Source organism: Anguilla anguilla, chromosome 17, assembly GCF_013347855.1.
Source record: "Anguilla anguilla isolate fAngAng1 chromosome 17, fAngAng1.pri, whole genome shotgun sequence".
Lineage (NCBI taxonomy): Eukaryota > Metazoa > Chordata > Actinopteri > Anguilliformes > Anguillidae > Anguilla > Anguilla anguilla.
Window position 1 is genome coordinate 17,472,125 of NC_049217.1, and position 21,580 is coordinate 17,493,704.

Genomic DNA, 21,580 nt, shown 5'->3' on the forward strand with positions numbered 1-21,580 from the left:
AGGTCCCATTTCAAACTTTTACGTCTGCTGTGCCTCTTGTTTCTCTTCCCCTGTGATGCATGCCTGTTGAAAGCGTTGCTCTGTCCCGTAGCAATACCACTAGAAACATGCACACAGATACAATCCCTTAACACTGGGGTAGCCTTAGAGGGGAAGCTGGAATATCCCAGACCTTATGCGAGATGATCTGACTGGTGCGTGTGTGAAATGAAGATGGCGCCTGGGCTGGGTATTGGCGGAGGGGACGCGCTCGGCATGGTGAATGGGCCGAAGAGCGCGCGCGCGCCTCACCTTCCTGTTTTCGTCGCTTTCCGCGGCTTCACTTTCACACGCTGCCCGGGGTGACTTCAGGTCACGGCCACGCCCTGCCTCGCTATCTTCGGCGCAAAGCAGATGGTAACCGCGCTTGTTGTGGCAGAGAGGAACGGGTCGCTCCAGCGCTTGCCGGTGAACACCCACGCTAGATAAGGGAAGCCGTTGTGCTGTAATAAGCGTCACGTTGCTATTTTCGCTCCCTGCTTATCTGGCCGTCGGATCAGAGAAGTGGGTGTTTGATTTGACTGTAGACCGTGTGAGCGGTTTCCACCGCACCCGGCAGGCGATGGCGGGCTGGCGGGGTTGGCGGTTTTTGACCCTCCCACTTGCCCCGAGGGCCGCGCAGCAGCGCCCAAATTAGAAAGTGGGATCCGCGCGAACTCCGCCGACCCCGCCGCGCGGCGCTGCGACAGGTACGCAGGCGCAGACGCGCAGGCGCAGACACGCAGACGCGCAGCCGTAAGATGCGCAGCCACGTTGTTGTGTGGGCCCCGACTCGTCGACAGCGTCGTAAAGACCCTCCGCCCGTCTCCCCTCCTTCCTCCCTCTCTCAGGTGTTCCAGCTTTAGCGCTGTCTTTGGCTTTCGGGATTAATTTTAGCCAAGTTTATTTCTTCCTTCTTGGTGCGGTAAGAGAGGGCAAACGGCGGCGGATCGGAGGCCGCCCCGCGCGCGGCGGGAGGATTCATGGCGCTCGGGGGCGCTGGGCCTCCGTCCCATGGCCCAGATAGGAGCGGGAGATGAAACACGGCGCTCGCTGTTACCCTGGGCTGTCCGGACGTGTTTCCAGCACCTCTGGTGCAGGGGGGAGCCGTACGTTTCCCCCGTTTGCACAGTTCGGGTGAACGGAACGTAAAACCTCACAACGAGAAAATGTGCCTCCCCCCCCACCCCCACCCCACCCCACCCCCTTTCTTCTCTCCCTGAGCAGCTTTGATCCTGTGTGAACTGACAAACTGCGGGCGAGATGGAGGACTGCCAGATGAGTCATATTCTTCAGAGCAGACCTGGACCTGCTCCAGCGCTGTGGAAGAGGGCTGGTTGTAAAATGGGTGCTTGGTGCACAATGACCTATATCCTCGTCCTATTTAGTACGTTACGGTGTGCGCTGTTTGTCATCGTCCAAACCTCCCCCCCCCCCCACCCCCCACACTGTCACCTCCCCCAGAAAACAGAGGCAACGCCCCCGACGTCCTCGTGATGAACATGCCCGTGTCTCGCTGGTGCCCTTGAGCCGGTTGTGCGTGCCCCTGCTGCACCGCGGCTGCGGTGGCCGTTCACCCGGCGGTGCGAAAAAGGCGAGCCTCGTCCGTCCTCCAGCTCTTCTGCTCGCCGTCCGTGCGGTTGCCCTGACCGCCATTCGCTGTCACTTCCTCGGCCCTCCTCTAACGTGAAATTGCGAGGAGCGTCGCGGTTGGCCACCACGGTTCACCTTGAACAGCACGCCTGCCGTGTGACGGTGGTAGTGATCGCGGGAGAGAGAAGCGGCTCAAAGGTTTTTTGCCCTGCTGGGCACGGTCGACCACGCCCCTTTTCTGGACAGGAAGTCGGGGAGCATCGCGTGTCTGAGCTGCCCTGGGCTTCTGAGAGCCGTGCCGACGAGCGAGCGAGTGAGCGAGAGCGGACCGGTTGAAAGGGGCTGGGTTTGACGGAGGAAAGCTGCGTGGGAACACTGGCCCCGCGGCTTGATTCCCCTCTGCCCGAAATCGCTCCCCTCCCCTATCCCCCTCCCCTCGACCTGGCCTCTCCGGCGGTGTTTGATCTCTCTGTCAGAGCCTTGAGAGAGAGCTCCTCTTCATTAAGCCCAGTTTCACACACAGAGAGATAGAGAGAGAGAGAGAGAGAGGGAGCGAGGGAGAGAGAGAGAGAGCGAGGGAGAAAGAGAGAAAGAGAGAGTGCGAGCGGGAGATAGAGAGAGAGACTTAGTAACTGTGTTAGGGTGCCCTCTCTCCCCCACTTCCTCCCCCCGTGTGAGGTACGGCCGATGCTTTTCTGTGCCGCTCTGCTCCGTTTCTGCGGATCCCTCCCAGCCCTCCTTCCTTCCCGCCTGCTCTTCCGCCGCGTCTTCATTCCCCCGTCCTTCGCCGCGCCGCGACGCCCGTCTTTATTAATGCATGGCGCTGCGGAGCCGCTGCGCGGGCGCTGTTCTCCACGCCTCCCCCCGTGCCTTTCCCTGACTCTGCCAGGCCACGCGAAACGGACAAGGGTACGCGCCCCGCCCCCAACCCCCCAACCCCCACCCTGCCTTCTCCCACCGCCCTGCTTCTGATGGGGTCCTGCCTCCTGAATAATGCAAGAGAAGACTGTCTGATCTATTTACGGATGAAGATGTGTGTTTGCGTACATGCGTGTGCATGTGTCTGTGTATGTGTGTGCGTGTGCGTGTGTTTGCGTGCGTGTGTGTGTGTGTGTGTGTGTGTGTTTGTATGACTGTGTCTGTGTGTGCGTGTGAATGTGTCTGTATGTGTGCGTGTCCGTGTGCGTGTATTTGTAATGTGTGTGTGTGTGTGTGTTTGTATGACTGTGTGTGTGTGTGTGTGCATATTTATGTGCATGTTGTAAGGTTCATATTCCCAGGGGTCTGAGTGCGAAGCCGAGGGTTTAATTCAGGAAGTGAGTGTCCCTGTTATGAAAAACAATTTGTTTCAGATTCAGACCATGCTGCATGAAAGATGACAACAATAACACACACACATGCGCACGCGTACACACTCACACAAACAGACACACACACACACAAATGCTCACACACACGCAGACACACGCACACACACACACACACATGTATGTCCTGTGCTTTCAGTGGATCCCTGGAAGCTAGCGCCAGCGGCGGCCGCGTCGGACCGCCATTCTGTCGCGCGAGCAAAAGACAAATGAGCCTGGAGGCGAGGCTGCTCTGGGGCCCTGACCTCTTCTCATCGTGTCGAAATGTGCAGCTAACCAGCCCCCCGATAGAACCCGGGAGAAAGAGCAGGCAAACAAGCGCCATCCGTCTCTGCTGCCCAAAGCTGGCCGTGACGGGCCTTGGACAAGTGATGGGAAGACAGACTAAATTGAATTTGTCCTGCTTTCCACGGTCGCTGGCTCTCAGGGACCCTGACGATGTAATTAAAATACAAAGTGGCGGTTGAAATAGCCGCCATTTTCACACTAATTCCGAATGGAGGTGGGGGTGGGGTGGGGAGAGCCTCTCTCCTGGGTCAAGCGCGGCGGGGGGGGGGGGGGGGGACGTGGGGGGGAGCCTCCAAAAACGAACGCCCACTGTCGGGCTGGTCTGGTGAAATTGGGTCGGCCGGCTCTCCATGGGGGGGGGGGGGGGGGGGGGGGACGACAACAAACGACCCGACCAATCAGACGGCAAGAAAGGATAGTGGAGCTGAGAGGAAGAGTAAAACAGTAACTGGTGGCGTGCTCCACTCTCAGGCTCAGGGTGCTCATCTCAGGAGAAGCTTCTCACAGTAGTAGATGGATCTTGGGTAGAGAAAAGGATGGTTCTGGAAAAACCTGGGCAGTATTATTAATTCTTCAGTGAGTCAGGCTCTGTGAGGCTGTGCGTTTTTTGGTTCATTATTTGTCCCCCTGCTCAATGAACAAAGACACTCGATATGCAGGGGTCCTGTGGATCAATCTTCTGAGACTTACTGAGCTTATTTTTCATGTCTCTTTATTTTCTTGACTCAGAAGTCCTGAAGAATATGATTAATGCCAAACGCAGACATCTCTTTCTTTTGGAATATGATTTATTCACAACGCGGTGAAATATGTAGCAGATACACCACAGATTTTGCTCGGACAGCGTGCTGTCTGACGGGCGAAGTGAGATCAGGATTGCCCTCGCGAGTTCCGTCTTCACATAGTTCACTGTCTGGCTATTCCAAATATTTCAGCTGTGTTTCTTAAGGGAAAGGAGACCGCTGTACCTCCCCAGGAGGGCCCACGTGCCCCCCCCCCCACCACTCACCCCCCGCCCTCGTCTCTTTCCTGTGTCCGAACAGCCAGAGCCGCCCTCCGATGTGGGCCTGTTGGCTGGTTGGCTCAGTCGAGCAGCGACTGGCATCGGGAGCCTTGCTCTTCCGCACAGCTGCAGATCAGCTAGCGCCGACAGAAGGCCCGCGCGGGGTTTCGTTTTTACTGATAACGTTCACGGGCGTTCTTACATACGCAGGAACTGCCCCGCGGAGGCCGCTTCGCACAGAGCTCGCCTGCCAGCCATCCGTTAGCCCGCTAGCGCGCTACGCGCGGAGACTGCAAACTGCAATGCAAATCACCGCTACGGCTTAGAGAGCGCTGCGCTGTACAACCCGCGCGGGAAGGATTAGGGCTGCGCAGCTCCGCAGGGGCAGAGGAATCTTCCAGAACACGCGCTCTCAGGCTGAGCCCTGATAGGCCGTGTTCAGAATGGGAATCCAGCTCGAGTTTGGAGTGATCCGTCACGTCCCTCGTCCCAAATCGACTGTCGTTTCCTCGTGAGTGAAGGCTGGAGAAATCTGCATGACAAGGCCTGCCTTTGGGATGGGTACCTTCTTCTCCCTCCCCTCTTTTTGTCCCCATTTTCCTCTGTCCATCTCCTCTACTTTCTACCTTTTCCTTTTCCCTCTCTCCACTCTTCCCCCCCCCTCTGCCTCCATCCTGTCATTTCCTTCTTCGCCTCATCCTTCTTTCTTCCCCCTCTTCTCGCTCGTCCCTCTCTTCCTTCCCTCTTTTCCTTCCCTCTGTGAAAGCCTCCTTAGCACAAGTGCTCTACATGATTGATCGTCCTCCCTCTTTTTTCTCCACAGTTTAATCTAGGTGCTCACTTAGACTCAGAGGTAGCAGGCACGTCCTGGATGCGCGAATGACTGTTTGAGCACGACTAGCAGGGTCGTGTAATCTTCATCTAAAGCGAGAAACAAAGCTAACCTTGTGTATTTTCTGCCTCTGTCAGTCACTGTGCATTTGACGCATTTTACTTGGAAGGAAGGGAAGGAGTCACTTAAGCACGGAGTGTCCCCCCCCTGCGCTGGCTGAAGTGGCGGTTAATGTGAAGCCTTTCAGCCGGCTTGCAGGAGTGTTTTTTTTTTTTTTGTTGCCAGGGTGACACATTGGCGCTGTCCCTTTGCCTGTTGACAAGGACGTGCGGCCGCCCTGACGGCACTTTGGGCTGTGACCTTGGCCGCGCGCGTTCCCGTCCGCCCGCGGTTCGCCGCCGCGGCGGGGGAGGAGGAGACGCGTTCCGCACGCGGACGTCCGCCTCGCGCTTTCACCCCCGCGACGCAGAGAGCTCTCTTCACCTGCTCCTCCAAGAGTTTCAGCCTTCAGTCATTAAACGCGGGCGTTCCGGTCCGATGTGGGTCACGCCGGCCGGCGGTGTTTTAGCGGTGGGGCGCAGGGCCGGCGTGGTCTCGCTGCGGCGGGAGCTTTGCGTTTGTGTGCCGGGACCCGAGGGGGTCACGTGATCCGCTCTACGCGACGAGCATCCCGAGCGCTTCCAAGCCCCTCGCGGGCCGACGGCCGGTGGAGGCCCCGCTAGGGGAATTTGGCATCCCCCTCCCTCAAGCCAGTGTCAGCTGGGTACCTATCGGCCACAAGCAGAATGGCGTCGCCGGGGCGACAGAGCTGCCCCTTGCGTGTTGACGCGGTGCGATGATGAACGCGGACGTGGACTGGTCTTCAGGGCCGTCTTTGCTCGGACTTGCTGTGAGAGTTGCCGTTATGTCAGGAGTCCTGAAAACGTGCCATTAACACAAGAAGAACAGGCCGATGGGCACAGGATTACATTTTAATACTGTTAGCAAACATTCTTTCGTTAAGGCTATGCTGTTTGGGCCTCATGTTACAATGACACATATTAGTAAGGTACACTGCCCACATAGCCTGTGTGAACCCTTTGAAGAGTGGGCTTTTTTGGAATGTTTTTTAAAAATTATAAATCAGTGTTCTAGAACTCCATTGCTTTCAATTACCAGCAGTGATGGTTGCAGCAGCATTAGAATGTTCAGTTAATAACATTCTAATCACATGTTTGTGCTCTTACACCTTAAAGGGTTAATGCCGAGGCGCACTCCCTAAACCGCCTTAATGTGCTTTGGATTCCTGTTTCCGTGGTTATGGCCACACATGTTATTTAGGTCAAGGACTGTCTGAAGCCTTGCCGTGGACCAGGGGGCCAAACATAGCCTCTCTGTGCCTCCTCTCACAGAGCCTGTGTCACCATGCTAACGGAGGAGTAGCCTCTCTGTGCCTCCTCTCACAGAGCCTGTGTCACCATGCTAACGGAGGAGTAGCCTCTCTGTGCCTCCTCTCACAGAGCCTGTGTCACCATGCTAACGGAGGAGTAGCCTCTCTGTGCCTCCTCTCACAGAGCCTGTGTCACCATGCTAACGGAGGAGTAGCCTCTCTGTGCCTCCTCTCACAGAGCCTGTGTCACCATGCTAACGGAGGAATAGCCTCTCTGTGCCTCCTCTCACAGAGCCTGTGTCACCATGCTAACGGAGGAGTAGCCTCTCTGTGCCTCCTCTCACAGAGCCTGTGTCACCATGCTAACGGAGGAGTAGCCTCTCTGTGCCTCCTCTCACAGAGCCTGTGTCACCATGCTAACGGAGGAGTAGCCTCTCTGTGCCTCCTCTCACAGAGCCTGTGTCACCATGCTAACGGAGGAGTAGCCTCTCTGTGCCTCCTCTCACAGAGCCTGTGTCACCATGCTAACGGAGGAGTAGCCTCTCTGTGCCTCCTCTCACAGAGCCTGTGTCACCATGCTAACGGAGGAGTAGCCTCTCTGTGCCTCCTCTCACAGAGCCTGTGTCACCATGCTAACGGAGGAGTTGGCCTCAGGTGGAGAAGTGGGTTGTGTGGTTGTTCCGTGAGGAAAATTACAAAGGAGTGATAAATGCTCGCTGCGTGACATGTCCTGCTGGATCCCGACCAGTAACGGGCCAGGAGAGCGCTCGCTCGGAGCCTTACTGAGGACACAGAGTAGATGAAGAGGTCAGAGAGTGCGTTCGGGTGTCTGGCACAGCTTCAACCCGCCCCGGCTGGGGAACGCACGGGCCAGACCTGCGCCCGGGAACGGTGCCAGCGTCCACGCCCCGCACGCTGATCAAAAGGGGGGTAAAATGGCGGCGGAACGTTTCGCCAAAAGGCCGAGGACGAAAAGCGAAAAGCGGAGAGACACGGTCGTGCGTTCTGCGCTCGTCCGCCCGAGGTCTCGGCTGGCCTCGTCTCCTGCGCGAACCGCTCAAACGGGGAAACTGAGCTCCGCGCCGCCCATCTCTCCACCCGGGCCGGGAGCCGTGCCAGCGAGGGAGGGGGCGGCCGTCCGTCAGAGCCCTGAGACGGAGCGTCCAAAACAAACAGGGGGCTCTGAGGCCGGGTGTTACGTTTGCAGGGCAGCGCTAGCTTGACCTTCACCCCAGCTTTGAGCGCGAGCTCGCGTCAGATTCCCTCCTGAAATAGTCCCCTTGTTGAGTTGCCAACGTCATAATTCAGAGCCTTAAGTGTTTCGTCTGGCATGACAAACACGCGCACGTAGCACACACACACACACACACACACATACCTACACACACACACACACCTACACACACACACACACACACACCCTCAAACACACAATGTTCAGACCTTTCATTACCCTGTCTGGCGTGTTATATTCAAACATCTCTTTCCACTTTACACTGCCTTATCACCTCACACCATTTCCCATCAGCCCCTGGGCTCAGGGGTCGCACCACACGAGCAGCTTTTCTCTGTCTCGGCTAAGATGTAGCTCTTTGCGTTTTTGCCCTTTCTGGCCACAGCATTATCGGCTGTACTCTCAGACCTTTGGAGCGTTTGTATGGGAAGAGTTCTGAAAGAGGGAGCTTAAGGAGGTGCTGTCCCAAAGTCCCCCCCCCAGGCTTCCCTGTCCAGGAGGAAGGGGGGGGGGGTGCTGCTTTACCTTTGGCCTAGATGTAAATGAACAGATGATGAAGGTGTGCATTTTGCCCCCCACTTTCATTCAATATAAATTATTTAGAATATTTAGCATGGAGCTCTCTCTCTCTCTCTCTCTCTCTCTCTCTCTGTCCCTTTCTCTCTCTTATCCAAACATTCCCATTTCCTGTATGAGAGGAGAGTCTCCCTGGGGACGGGGTGGGCGTGGCTTCAGCAGGGGAGCGGTGTTGGGACCCGTCCAGGGGAAAACCCTGCATCCGGGCCCTGGGGCTTCCCGCTTCCCCGCGCCCTGCGCCCCGCTTCCCCGCCCCCCCCCCCCGGAGTGCGGGGGTCCCACGTCCTCCCTCGCACGCTGTCACCGCATTCCTTTTCAAGGTTGGCCAAACGGCGCGGGAGGGAGCTCAGAATAGACCGGAGTGTTCTGGAATAGACCTCTCGGACCACGGCTTTACCTCCCGTCTCGGGTTCAGCCGGCCTGCCGGACGGCCCGGTGCCGGGCAGCGGCGAGTTGGGGAACATGGCTGATCGCAGGGCGGGAACGCCGCTTTGAGACAGGTGACCGCGCGGGGCGCTGCGGCTCCAGAGGGGAGGCTGGTGCGTAGGGCGTGTCCGAGAGGAGAGGGGCGGGCTTAGAGGAGAGCAGCAGGGTGTTGACTGGCATCGTTGGCTGGGAGGAGTAGAGGCGAGGTGGCTCAGGAGGGGAAATATGGAGGTCTGAGGGTTAAGGTTAGGGTGAAAGGTGATCGTGCCCTTCAGAAGGGGTGTGTGCCAAGTCTGACCCAGTGTGTGTGAGTCCCTCAGCCAGCTCTGCTGACTACGAGCCCTGGTACTTCCACCAGCCGCCTGGTCACACTGACTGACACAGAACACTGAGGAACTGGGAGCGTCCAAATGGAGAACTGAATGGGGAGGTCAGACTCGGCCTTTCCAGTTTTATACTTCCTCTTCTGTGTGAGGAACAGGTTTGTGGTTTTGCACGGTCCATGCAGATCGACTGTGCTGTAGGTCTCTGTGTGAGGAACGGGTTTGTGGTTTTGCACGGTCCATGCAGATCGACTGTGCTGTAGGTCTCTGTGTGAGGAACGGGTTTGTGGTTTTGCAAGGTCCGTGCAGATTGACCGTGCTGTAGGTCTCTGTGTGAGTCTTGTGCCCCGTAGGTTGACCCAGCAGCGAGAGGGAGCGTTAACCTCCCTCTGCCTGCATTTCTTGTATAAACAACCCAGCCTCTCCCCCTCTCTCTCTCTCTCTCTCTCTCCTCTTTCTCCCACCCTTTCTCTCTGTCCCGCTCTCCCTCCCCCTTCTCCCTCCACTGTTGAAAAAACAGCTTGAAAGACAAATGTTTTCACAAGAGGAACCTGCGCCGGGCAGTCCATTCCTGAAGCGCTTGAAAATAAACAAACGGGCTTCTTTCTCAAATACTCGCATACCCCCATAAGACCCAGTAAAGCCCGGCCCCGGCTGCCGGCTTGCTCTGAGCCTCCACATCCACCGTTTCCTTTGCCGGGCCCGTCAAGGCCAGACCCGCGCCTTAGCATTTAGAGCCACTCTCCCAGCGCGGGTATGGCAAATGAGGCTGTTTGCATGAATGTCGGCTATTGTTGAAGCTATGCTAACTCTGGAACATCTTTTAGAGTTGAGGAGTCGCACTGCTAGCTGTACCCGCGTACAGCCGTGCCGTTTTATTGAGCTAGGCTGTGAAATTTGCACCGTCGGTGGCGCTAGCAAGAGACCCCGGCACTACTGCTTTAAATTCAAGCTTCGAGAGGCCGTGACACGAAGATTGCATCTGATCAGCGATGCGGATAGCGTGCAGGGCCATGTGTACGGCGTGGGCTGTGAAACCTCTGTTTACTTTCTCTTGTGACCTATCGATAATATGCAAATAAGGTTGCACAATCTGGATGGGCGGAGCCTTCTAAACTACTTCCTCCCTGTGACATTTCACACTGGTCGAGCAGGCCAGATTTTGCTTGACTCATAGAACTAGCACGATCTTACTGCGCTGTCTGTGATTGGTCGGCAGACCGTGGGCCCTGGTTGGGCGCGCCGTGGAAACATGTCGCGTGTAAGCCAGGCAAACGCCTTTCCATCTCCTCCCCAGGACAGTGGGTCCTGTGGGCGGCAGTGTAGTATAATGGTTAGAGAACTGGGACCAGAGGTTCGATTCGAACTGCCAGGTTCGATTCCCAGGAAGGCCAAGGTACTTAACCCGACTCGCTTCAGTAAACATCCAGCCGTATAAATGGAAACTGTGTACAAAGGTTGTGTAAGCTACGCTGGATGAGAGTGTCTGCTAAGTGGCTGTAATGTGGTGTTTCAGTCTGAGTCTGTGGCTGTCTGTGTGGGGGTGGGGGGGGATATTCTTAGCCCTGCTTCATTTTCAGCTAAGCTTCATTTGTGACAACAGTCAGGCCAGTAGAGTAGAGGTTCTGGTGGCATAACTACCAGTTAAAAGTGTGTCGAACTGTCCCTTATATGAAGGGCAAAATTACCACTCTCAAAAAGAGAAAAAAAAACATACCTTCATGTATACTATATTCTACTATATTATAATGCACAGACGGGTGACAAATTAAAGGAAAAACCAACATGAAGTGTCTTAGTAAGGTGTTGGGACACCACGAGCCATTTGTATACATGCATGACAGGATGTTAATTGCATAATTGCATCATGCAGCACACCTGTATGGAGGCATCTGCATTCGTTATGTTTCTCCACTCATTTATTCAGGTTTTTCCTTTTAGTTTGTCACCCGCCTGCATGCACCTTCAGGGCTGCAGGGTTCACCTGGTGCTTTCAGAGGAGAAAAGCAGGGCTCTCCTGGCCCCTCCATGGCTCTGCCTGCTGCTGTGGGCCTGCTGATGGAGCCTTCATATCACTCTGAACGAGGGGGAGCGTCCTCATTAACATGCGTCAGCGCCGGGCCCGGTAACTGATGTGAACGAGACCCTGCGGCCCGTTTTCATCTATGGGCACCTGGGGAAAGGGGGATGCGAAGATTACACACCGAAATGCCTTCGCGTTGCCGTGGTGCTTACTGCCCGGGCTGTCCCCAGCCGCCGCCTGTCCTGGCTAATCGGGAGAGGCTGAGCGCCGTCGTATTCGTTTGAAAAGACGGTGACCCTAATCCACGGTTTCTGAAAGCCGAAAAGGGAATGGCTGCTCTTGCACAAATGTCTGTTCTGAAGTCGCTGTCGAAGTATTGGTGGCAGTGTGGTATAGCTTAATAGGTAAGGAGTTGGTCTTGTAACCGGAAGGTCACAGGTTTGATTCCCAGGTAGGACACTACCGTTGTCCCCTTGAGCAAGGTGCTTAACCTGCATTGCTTCAGTATATATATCCGGCTGTATAAATGGATGCACTATATGTAAAAAGTTGTGTAAGTTGCTCTGGATAAGAGCGTCTGCTAAACGCCTGTAATGTAATGTATTTATCTTTATCTTTGCCTGTGTTTAAATTCAGCGCCTGTCCAAACACCCAGATAAGCGCTTTTGCTGTCCTGGTTAAACTGAGCCGCAGCTAAGCAGTGATTCCTCCCCGTACTGAGTTCAGTCACAAACGGCTGAAGTGCTTCCTTGCTGGCTGGTTGAGTAGAAAGACTAAACTCCGGTGGTCAGTGCTGGACAGTGTTGGCTTGCATGGAAGACAAGCCCAGCATTGTCTCCCAGGCCTTGTCCTCTGCAACTGTGTTTAATTACAGTCAGCGGCCTGCTTTCCAGCCACGTCCGTATGGCCCACATTTTTATATTGTGCTCTCATTAGGCTCAGAGAGGGAGAAGGGGTTGCTCTTTATATAGCTGCTGGCTACTATGTGTGTGTGATGTGTGTGTCTGTATGTGTGTGTGTGTGGGTGTGGGTGTGACGTGTGTGTGTGTAATGGGTATGTGTGTGTGAGAGAGAGTTTGTTTGATGTATGTGTAATTGATGGCAGCTTTAATACAGATAATAGGCCTCTGAGCCCTGTAATAATCTTGCCTGTAATGGCTCCAGATTAGATGGCCACAGTGCCCTGTAAACAATGGCGGGTGAGAGAGAGGGAGCCGCGGAGGTGAGTAGGAGCGAGGGAATCTGATTGGTTATGTAAGCGTGTTCTATTTAAGCTTTATTTGTGTGACACGGGCTGTAGTGGCTGCCAGCGCGCTGGGGACGGCGGCTACTGCGGGCGGGCATCCCGAGCGGGAGACTCCTCCCTTCACACGCTTCATAAAAAAGATAAATATTCAGAATCAAAGGCCCAAAATATCCACGTGTTTTTTTGTCTGTTGCTTGCGTGCCGATCGGAGTGGGAGGAGCGTGTTCAGACGCAATTTGAGGGGTTTCTCCCGGACACCCTGCAGTTCAGGTTGACTGAAACGGCTGTTTTTTTAAAGTTTTGTTTTTTAGAGGAGAATGGCCGCTCGGCGACATTAAGCTGCGTCGGTCTGCCTGTATTAGGAGGACATTTGTTCTGCATTAAATTAATTATGAGCCCAACTGGGGGCTGAAGGAAAGTGTAGATACACTGTGTATGCCGTGTGTATAAAGCTGCAGATCTGCTTTTCATTTGCACTAACCAGGTGGTTCTGGTCAGGGAGAAAGAGCGTTTGTGTGTGTGAGGGTGAGTGTTTTTGTGTGTGTGTGTGTGTGTGTGTGTGTGTGTGTGTGTGTGTGCCTGTGCGTGTGCGTGTGCGTGTGCGTGTGCGTGTGCGTGTGTGTGTGCGAGTGTGTGTTTGTGTGTGTGTGTGTGTGTGTGTGTGTGTGTTAGTGTTTGCCCAGCCTCCTTTATTTTCTCAGTTTCTCTCTCTCACTCTCTCTCTCTTTACCCTGCTCTATTTATTTCAGCTTCTTTTATTCTCTTGTGGCCTCCTTCTTTCACTTTCCCTTAGCCTCTCTCTCGCTCGCTTTCACTCCCTCCTTCTCTTCCCCTCTCTCTCAGTCTCCTGCCACTTTTCCATCTTTTCCCTCCATTCTCTGGTATCTGCAGGTGTGTCACTTCTCTGCTGAGTCATGTGACCTGGGTGTCCGAGCCGACTCGAGGGTCAGCTGCAGCCCTGCCATGTTCTGTAATTACACGGCTAACTCCCTTAACGTTGCCCTGCAATAGATTGGGGGATAGTGCGTTTGGGTTTTCAGCTGCCGCCATTTTGGAAAGCGTGCCTAGAGTTTGCGCTTTCTGTGTGTGTGTGTGTGTGCAGTCAGGTACTCTTCACACTTATTGTCCTCATTAATATTGTCTGTGTGTGTTTTTGTCTGTCCATGTTTCATGAGTGTGTGTGTGTATACTCTGACAGTGCCCATCCTCAGTGATGTGTGTACACACACTGACTGGTTCACACGTGTACCGTGCAGACGGTGACACATTTTTGAAGAGGCTGACTTACGGTTGGATGTCTGTCCGTGACGGTTTGAGGGGCGTGACCATACCGGGGCCGGTTTGAACAGCTGGGTCTTGTAGCGGCTACAGAGACACCGGGCCTCGCCCGCCCGACGGGTAGGACAGCGGCGATTGTTTCTAGCGGGTTTGCTTCTGTCATTGCATCATCACGCCATTGCTTCATCACGCCATTGCTTCATCACGTCATTGCATCATCACATCGCTGTGAGTGTGGGAAGCTTTAGCTGTCAGATGTGCTGTTTGAGGGACATCCGGCAACAGTGACTGGTGAGCTGGAACAGCCTTCCTGCTGTGTGCAAGTGTATGTACATTTGGGTTAGGTTATATTTAAGATTAAGTTATAAGGGTAAGTTATATTTAACCAATCGCAGGAGGGAAATTTCTGTTCACTTTGGCCGTCATGTGTATTTCACACATACAAAGCGTAATGCCTGAGGATTTTAACATATCGCATTTTACAATGTATGCGCTGAAGATAAAATGTATTTATGCATAAATAAATGCGGGATATATGGGACATAAACATTTTGCGGGACTTCACTTAGGCCAAAATGTGATAGTTTTTATCTTGCGAACCTCCTGTGACAGTAATGCATAGAAAATGTGTTGCGTGTACGTGTGTGTGTGTGTGTGTGTGTGTGTGTGTGTGTGTGTGTGAGTGTGTGTGTGTGCGTTTTGTCCTCATTCCTGTAACCATGGCGTTTCCAAGGCCCCGGTATGGAGCGCTGGCTCTCGGTAGCCCCGCTGTTTCAGCCCCTGCTCAGTCTGTCAGGGTGACCCGTGGCATTCTGGGAATGCCCTTTGCACTCACCGTGAAGAGCAGGTCTCTGCCGGGCTGTAGCCCGACACGCCCCTGCACGTTGACCTTGCGCTCATTTGCATGAAGAAGGGCGGGGCACGTGGAGACAGAGGGCAGCTGGATTCTGGGCCAGATGATATCTACACGTCTCACTTGTTTACCTGTGTTTCGGCTTCTGGGGTTCTTTCCTCCAGCACACCAGTAGATGCACTGGTGCATTGCCGGTGTGAAAATAGGGGTGTGATATTCGGTGTCATGCTGGTACTGGAGAAATGTTTTTAAGCAGCCAGGCTGACCCTCTCTCTCTCTCTCTCTCTCTCTCTCTAACAGCCATAGAAACGCAGAGCACCAGTTCGGAGGAGATCGTGCCGAGCCCCCCCTCGCCCCCCCCTCCCCCAAGGGTCTACAAGCCGTGTTTCGTCTGCCAGGACAAGTCGTCAGGGTACCACTATGGAGTCAGCGCCTGTGAGGGCTGCAAGGTGAGAGCGCACACACACACACAGGCACATGCACACACACTCACACAGGCACACGCGCATACACTCACACACACACACACACACAGGTGCTTCATGGACAGTTGACGCTGAACACCTGAAGGTGCTGATTGAGTGAACGAGACCAGGGCAGGATGTAATCCAATCTAATCTAATCTAAAGCAGGCACAGTGATCTGCTGGCCGGGCGGAGGAAAGCCAGATGGAGTTTAGCATCACGAGATTGCAGGTGACCTGGAGCCTCGTCTAATGTGGCCTTAGAGCGAGCAGGCCCTGTGACACCTGTTCGGATAGAGCATCTGTCCCACGTGCCTCCAGCTCACGACCCCTCAGCTTCCAAACCGTCCCATCATGCCCCTCTCCCGGTTCGAGCTGAACAGTCAGCGCGGAGGGAATCTGTTCGCCGCTGATCTCAGACGCTGTCTTATTTCGCTGGTTTTGGACGGATACGGCTAGCGTGTGTTTTCAGCGCAGTTTCTGGACCGTCACCAGCGTTTATTTTCCGAGCTGCGTTTCCCTGGCGAGGTCCGGGGGGCTGGACGCTTGGACGGCGTTCGCTGGAATTCTCTGAAAACACAGCAGTTTGCGCTGAATCCCACGGAAAACAGACCGCCGCTTCCCATCCCCCCCCCCCCCCCCCCCCCCCCGTCTGTCCTGCTCTCCCACAGCCTGCCGTGCTCCTGCTTCAGTTTTCCAGAGTTTTCCAGCGTTTTTGGGATTACAGCTCGGCCTGGGCCAGCTGTGCTTCTGTCTTCACAGTCTTTCCCCACCTTTGTTTTTAACATGTTAACGTGTAGCTAAAGGGTACAGGTGGTGCTACCCAGCTAACAGCTAAAAACACACCCTGCGTATCATCTCTGAACTTGCTTAATATAAACCAGACCACGAGGGTATATATGACTGTAGTTGTCTATTCCTAATTCCAGTCAATGTCATATAATGCACTCCCAAAACAATAGTAGGTTACATTCATTTTTGTGTTGTTTAACCTTTTATTTATCAGTCCCCCCCAACCAAAATAGAAATAGCTCTTCAGTGACTGTCCCTGTGTTTTATGAGATAAGGTAGCACCAGCATTTGGAGTGAGCCCACAGCGTCCATCTCTAAGCTACTCCCATCCTAATGTGAGTTAGCCGTTCGCTGCGCAAAAACAGTGGCTGGGTTGCTTCCCAAATCCACAATGGAGGACACGCCATCCACACCAACGCCCACGTCCAACTCTGTCTCACCCCCGCCAAAGCAGCTGGAAGAAGCGGGGGCCGCCCCCTGCTGGGCTCCCAGGGGCCCTGCAAGCAAAAAAAAAAACAAAACTTGAGGGCAGGATGAGCACCTGCATGCAATGCAAAGGGGCTTTAATAATTCAGGGCTACAGGCGTATGAATGCGTGTTTGAGCCCCACAGAGACGGCGGTAAAGTTCAGGTTAGCGCGCTGCGTTTTGCTGCCGTGGCAACAGAGCTGCGCTCCGGGGGGGGTGGGGGCCTAGGACTCTATATGCAGGCTGGGGGGGGGGGTTGGGGGGTGTTGGGCGGTGGGGGGGATGCGTTTGAATCGTGCGGCCAGGATCTGGTTCTCCCGGGCGTAAGCACTCCCGGGCGTTAAATTTGCACGAGGGTTCCCTTTGATGCAGGCGGGGAGAACGCGGCTCAGGCGTCGCCCCCTGCGGGCACGGCGCTCACGTGGGCGGGAGCGCGCGGCCAATCAGAGCGCAAAACAACCCCAACCCTCCCCCCTCGCAGCGCGGAATCATATGCGGTTGGCCTATTTAAAGAGTCATGCAAAGGCTAGCCCGCTCGTAGCTGCAGTTAGCGGAGCTGCTGCACACACACACACAGGAGCAGGAGCACTTGTGCACAGTCTGGGAGGGAGGGAGGCTCCGGACTGTAATTTTGGAGAGCATCGTGTAAGCTGGACAGGCTGTGCTGTCGCTCTGCTGCTCCAGGGAGGTGAGGGGTCATCTTGTCCCCTCTCAACTCTGGCCTTTTGAGGCCCTGAGTCTCAGTTGTGTTTAAAGCCACTTCTGTGGAGAAACACAGGCTGTCACACGTACACACAGGTATCTATGGCTGATGCCGACATTGCATATACAGTGTACACACACACACACACACTCACACATGCAGGAAGCTCCCCGTCTCTCTCTCTCTCTCACGCACTCTCACACATGCACACACACTCACACACTCACACATGCAGGAAGCTCCCCGTCTTTCTCTCTCTCTCTCACGCACTCTCACACATGCAAACACACACACACACACACACCCGCCACCTCTTTCCTTACTTCTCTTACACACACACACACACTCACACATGCAGGAAGCTCCCCGTCTTTCTCTCTCTCTCTCTCTCACGCACTCTCACACTTGCACACACACATGCAAACACACACATACACACACACACCCGCCACCTCTTTCCTTACTTCTCTTACACACACACACACACTCACACATGCAGGAAGCTCCCTGTCTTTCTCTCTCTCTCTCACACACTCTCACACATGCACACACACATGCAAACACACACACCCGCCACCTCTTTCCTTACTTCTCTTACACACACACACACCCACCCTCTCTCTCTCTCTCAGTTTTGCGTCCAGCGGGCGGGGCCACGCGCCAGTGCAGACTCGTGCGTATGTGGCGGGCGCTTCCTCCCCCCCCCCCCTCGGGGCCGCTGATAAGCCAGGCCGGGGGCTCCTGTGGCAGGTGGGATTAGCTCCCTCCCAAAAGAGGCTTAGGCCCCCGGGAGCAGCGGGCGCGGCCCTGAGGATAGCGGGATCTGGATAATGACGGGTAATGGCGGCTCCTCGGTCGGGCCGGCCGCGGCTCAGGAGAGCGGTAAGCCCCCGGATCAGGGTTCAAGTCGTGGTCAGGTAGAGATCAAGGCCGATGGGGGACGTCGCTGGATTGGCGCTTTCGCCGGCCGCGTACCTCGCCCGTCTTTTTCCGTCCGCCCGTCTCTCCCCTGCTCCGCCCGCTAATCCTGTTTCGGGCTCAGGGGACCGGGGCAGGCTGCTCGCTTTTATTTATAGGGGCCCAAAGCCCGAGGCCCGCGCAGGACGCCGGGGCCCTGCCGACCGGCCCGCCTCATTGGCTCCTGGGGCTCGCGGCGCTCTCTCTCGGTTGGCCGCCCGTTGACTGGCACGCCGGGTCCCAGCGCTGGCATCTGCGGGCGCTACCCGATCTCCCAGGAGGCCCGTGTGGCTGCCGGCTCGTGCCAGCGCGGCGTTCGCACCTCGTCACGGGCAGCTGATTACTTACCAAGGGATTTCAGGGCACGGAGAGCGCAACACAGAGAGCGCAGCACGGAGAGCGCAGCACAGAGAGCGCAGCACAGAGAGCGCAGCACAGAGAGCGCAACACAGAGAGCGCAGCACAGAGAGCGCAACACGGAGAGCGCAACACAGAGAGCGCAGCACGGAGAGCGCAGCACAGAGAGCGCAGCACAGAGAGCGCAACACAGAGAGCGCAGCACAGAGAGCGCAACACAGAGAGCGCAACACAGAGAGCGCAGCACAGAGAGCGCAACACAGAGAGCGCAACACAGAGAGCGCAGCACAGAGAGCGCAGCACAGAGAGCGCAACACAGAGAGCGCAGCACAGAGAGCGCAGCACAGAGAGCGCAACACAGAGAGCGCAGCACAGAGAGCGCAACACAGAGAGCGCAGCACAGAGAGCGCAACACAGAGAGCGCAGCACAGAGAGCGCAGCACAGAGAGCGCAACACAGAGAGCGCAACACAGAGAGCGCAGCACGGAGAGCGCAGCACGGAGAGCGCAACACAGAGAGCGCAGCACAGAGAGCGCAGCACAGAGAGCGCAGCACGGAGAGCGCAACACAGAGAGCGCAGCACGGAGAGCGCAACACAGAGAGCGCAACACAGAGAGCACAGCACAGAGAGCGCAACACAGAGAGCGCAGCACAGAGAGCGCAGCACAGAGAGCGCAACACAGAGAGCGCAGCACAGAGAGCGCAACACAGAGAGCGCAACACAGAGAGCGAAACACAGAGAGCGCAACACAGAGAGCACAACACAGAGAGCGCAGCACGGAGAGCGCGACACAGAGAGCGCAGCACAGAGAGCGCGACACAGAGAGCGCAACACAGAGAGCGCAACACAGAGAGCGCAGAGATTCGGCTTCAAAATATCTGCGTACCAGAAGGCTTTGGTGAATTGATAAATTGAATAGGGAAACGTATAAATGTCCATTCAGCATGTATATTTAGTACGTTCAAATCCCAATTGTCTGTGGTGCATTACATTCCAATATCTGTGAACAGTCCAGTGTTTAGTTTATAGCCAGAGCGGGGCTGCAAATCGTAGTTAATTCCTGACTGTTTCACGCATTGAAGTCCAGTCAGCCGCAGATGAAGATATCAACATGTCAGGATGTGTTTATTAATTCAAATCGTATTAATAAATGTGATTACAGTGGGGATGTAGTCTGTGTGTGACATGACAGTAGTTAGCCCGCATTTCTCAAACTAATATTGAACAAGTAGGCAGAAGAGCTGGCTGGCTTGGAAACTGGCTTCCACCCTGCTTGATCTGGTTAGCTAGCTAGCCAGTGCTGTTCAGTGCCAACACCCTCTGCTTCACATTTGATCCAGTAAAAAGAAATGGTGAAGGATTTAACTGTTTCTCATTTCTTTCTACAGACAAAGCTTTCTGATGGTGTAACTGTTGGTTTATCGTGTCCTTGTGTGCGTGTTCCGGAAGGGCAACGTCACAACGTCCTTCTGGAAGCGTGTTGTGGAAGTGCTGTATGTGGCGACCGTATGCCCAGGGCTGTGGAACGTGGTGTACGACGACCAAATTCATTTGAACTCAGCACAGAGAGGTGTCTTCTGTCGACTTGCTTGACCTTTCCTTAGGAATCAAGAATTCCCTTGTCATTAATCCAGAAAAGTTTCCAAGGCTTGTCATTAATCCAAAAAAATGATATAGTTGTTTAGCTTCCCTCGTATGTTAGTGTTGGCAAGGTCACCGATGAGGTTGCACAGGGTGAGTCATTATTTTACTTTCCCTCCAGTCCCCTTGTTCAATGCCTCTGGCTGACCGCCTTATTCTTCTTGTTGTTGGTCTTTTACGTTTGTAAAACAGAGTGACTGATATGGTCAATAACAAGGCAGGAAAGATGAGTGGAGGCTTTGGTGATTTTTTTTCTAGGCATCGCTCTCGTCCCTGAGCCAGTTCTCTGCAAAATATGTGTCTTAACAAGTGTTTGAGCCTTGTAATTAGACTCCAAATCTTTTTAACAATCTCAGTTTTAAGTTACTGTTTTCTTGACAAGTGGAAGCGTCTTACCCCATGGGCAAATCTTGAAATGAGTCAAACTGTCTCACTTCACTGGGAATATGTTTGTCATACTTAGCAAAAAAAGTAGTAAGAAATTTTATGTTTAAATGTAAGACTTAGTTGCTTGTAGAGATCGGCTTTTTTTTTTTGGTTTTCGCAGCGTACTGCATCACTGCTGTACCGGGCCACATTGTGCCCTCCCCCTCTCCATCGTCACGGTGACGGGTAACGAAACGCAGCGTGGCGGGGATGCCAGGAGGGGGATTATCTCCCCGCTCAGCTGCCCAGGGAGAGGGGGGGGGGAGCGGGGGTGGGGGGAAGAGAGAGTTATTCTTGGCACGCTACCTAGTTTAAAACCAACAGGAGAGCTGTCTGCGCTGTTGGTTTTCCGGTTCGCTCCTGTCAGCGCAGCCGCTAGTGCCACACAGAGAGGAGACGTCGCTGTCGCGGGAGCTGGGCCTCCCCGCGCCGACGGTCCTGCTCCCCGCGCCGACGGTCCTGCTCCCCGCGCCGACGGTCCTGCTCCCCGCGCCGACGGTCCTGCTCCCCGCGCCGACGGTCCTGCTCCCCGCGCCGACGGTCCTGCTTCCCACGCCGACGGTCCTGCTTCCCGCGCCGACGGTCCTGCTCCCCGCGCCGACGGTCCTGCTTCCCGCGCCGACGGTCCTGCTTCCCGCGGCCGGCGCTGTCCGCTACCCTCTGCGCTCATCGCCCCGCGCTGCTGTCGCTAATATACGGCTAATTCACATGTTGTTCTTCTTTTCTGCGTTATTGTCTTGTTTACCGTTCGCTGTGACGTTCGCTGTGTGGGCATTTCACGTGCTTCGCTGGGGAACACCGGTGGCAGAGTGGATTACTCTGATTGTTACGGGCTTCTGCTTTGGTCGCGTTTCTACCCCGACGGTCACGCGTTGGCGTCAGACGGGTCACGTTGGCGAAGCCGGCCTCGGCGCTCCGGGCGTCGGCGGGTCCGTCTGAGCGTGTCACGCGCAGCTGCGGTTTCGTATTCGCGCGACGCGTTTGATGTTCCTCTTTGCGCGGGCGAAGGGGAACTAGCCCCGGCCGCACGGGCAGGTTCTCCTTTCTGCGATCTCTGTGACTCTCTCCCCGCATTCGCACACCCAGATTTAACTCACCTCCTAACTGGCCAGTGCACGTGTCAGTCGTAATTCCGGTCCACCCTCTGTATGCTAATGGGCAGGGCTCCCGATGTGGTAATGGAAAGGTTTGTTTTAAAGGGAGGTTGCCGTCTTGTCTTTGAAGAGGTCGTTTGATGTTTTCACCCCTCAGGGTAATAAGGCGCACATCCCGTTCTTTGCGTCGCTTCCATTTTGCGAGTGCGTCCCTGTGCCCCCGTGCTGGCTTTACGCAGGCTTGCACACC

General features: G+C 55.0%; 1 protein-coding gene across 2 annotated transcripts in view; it reads left to right on the forward strand.

The window, feature by feature from the left end:
* LOC118216695 (retinoic acid receptor alpha) overlaps positions 1-21,580 on the forward strand; it is a 151,304-nt gene that overhangs the window by 115,044 nt on the left and 14,680 nt on the right. For both annotated transcript variants that reach the window (XM_035398098.1, XM_035398097.1), the window contains one exon: positions 14,730-14,878. In XM_035398098.1, the coding sequence (XP_035253989.1) occupies positions 14,730-14,878 (149 nt within the window). The remainder of the gene's footprint in view (positions 1-14,729; positions 14,879-21,580) is intronic.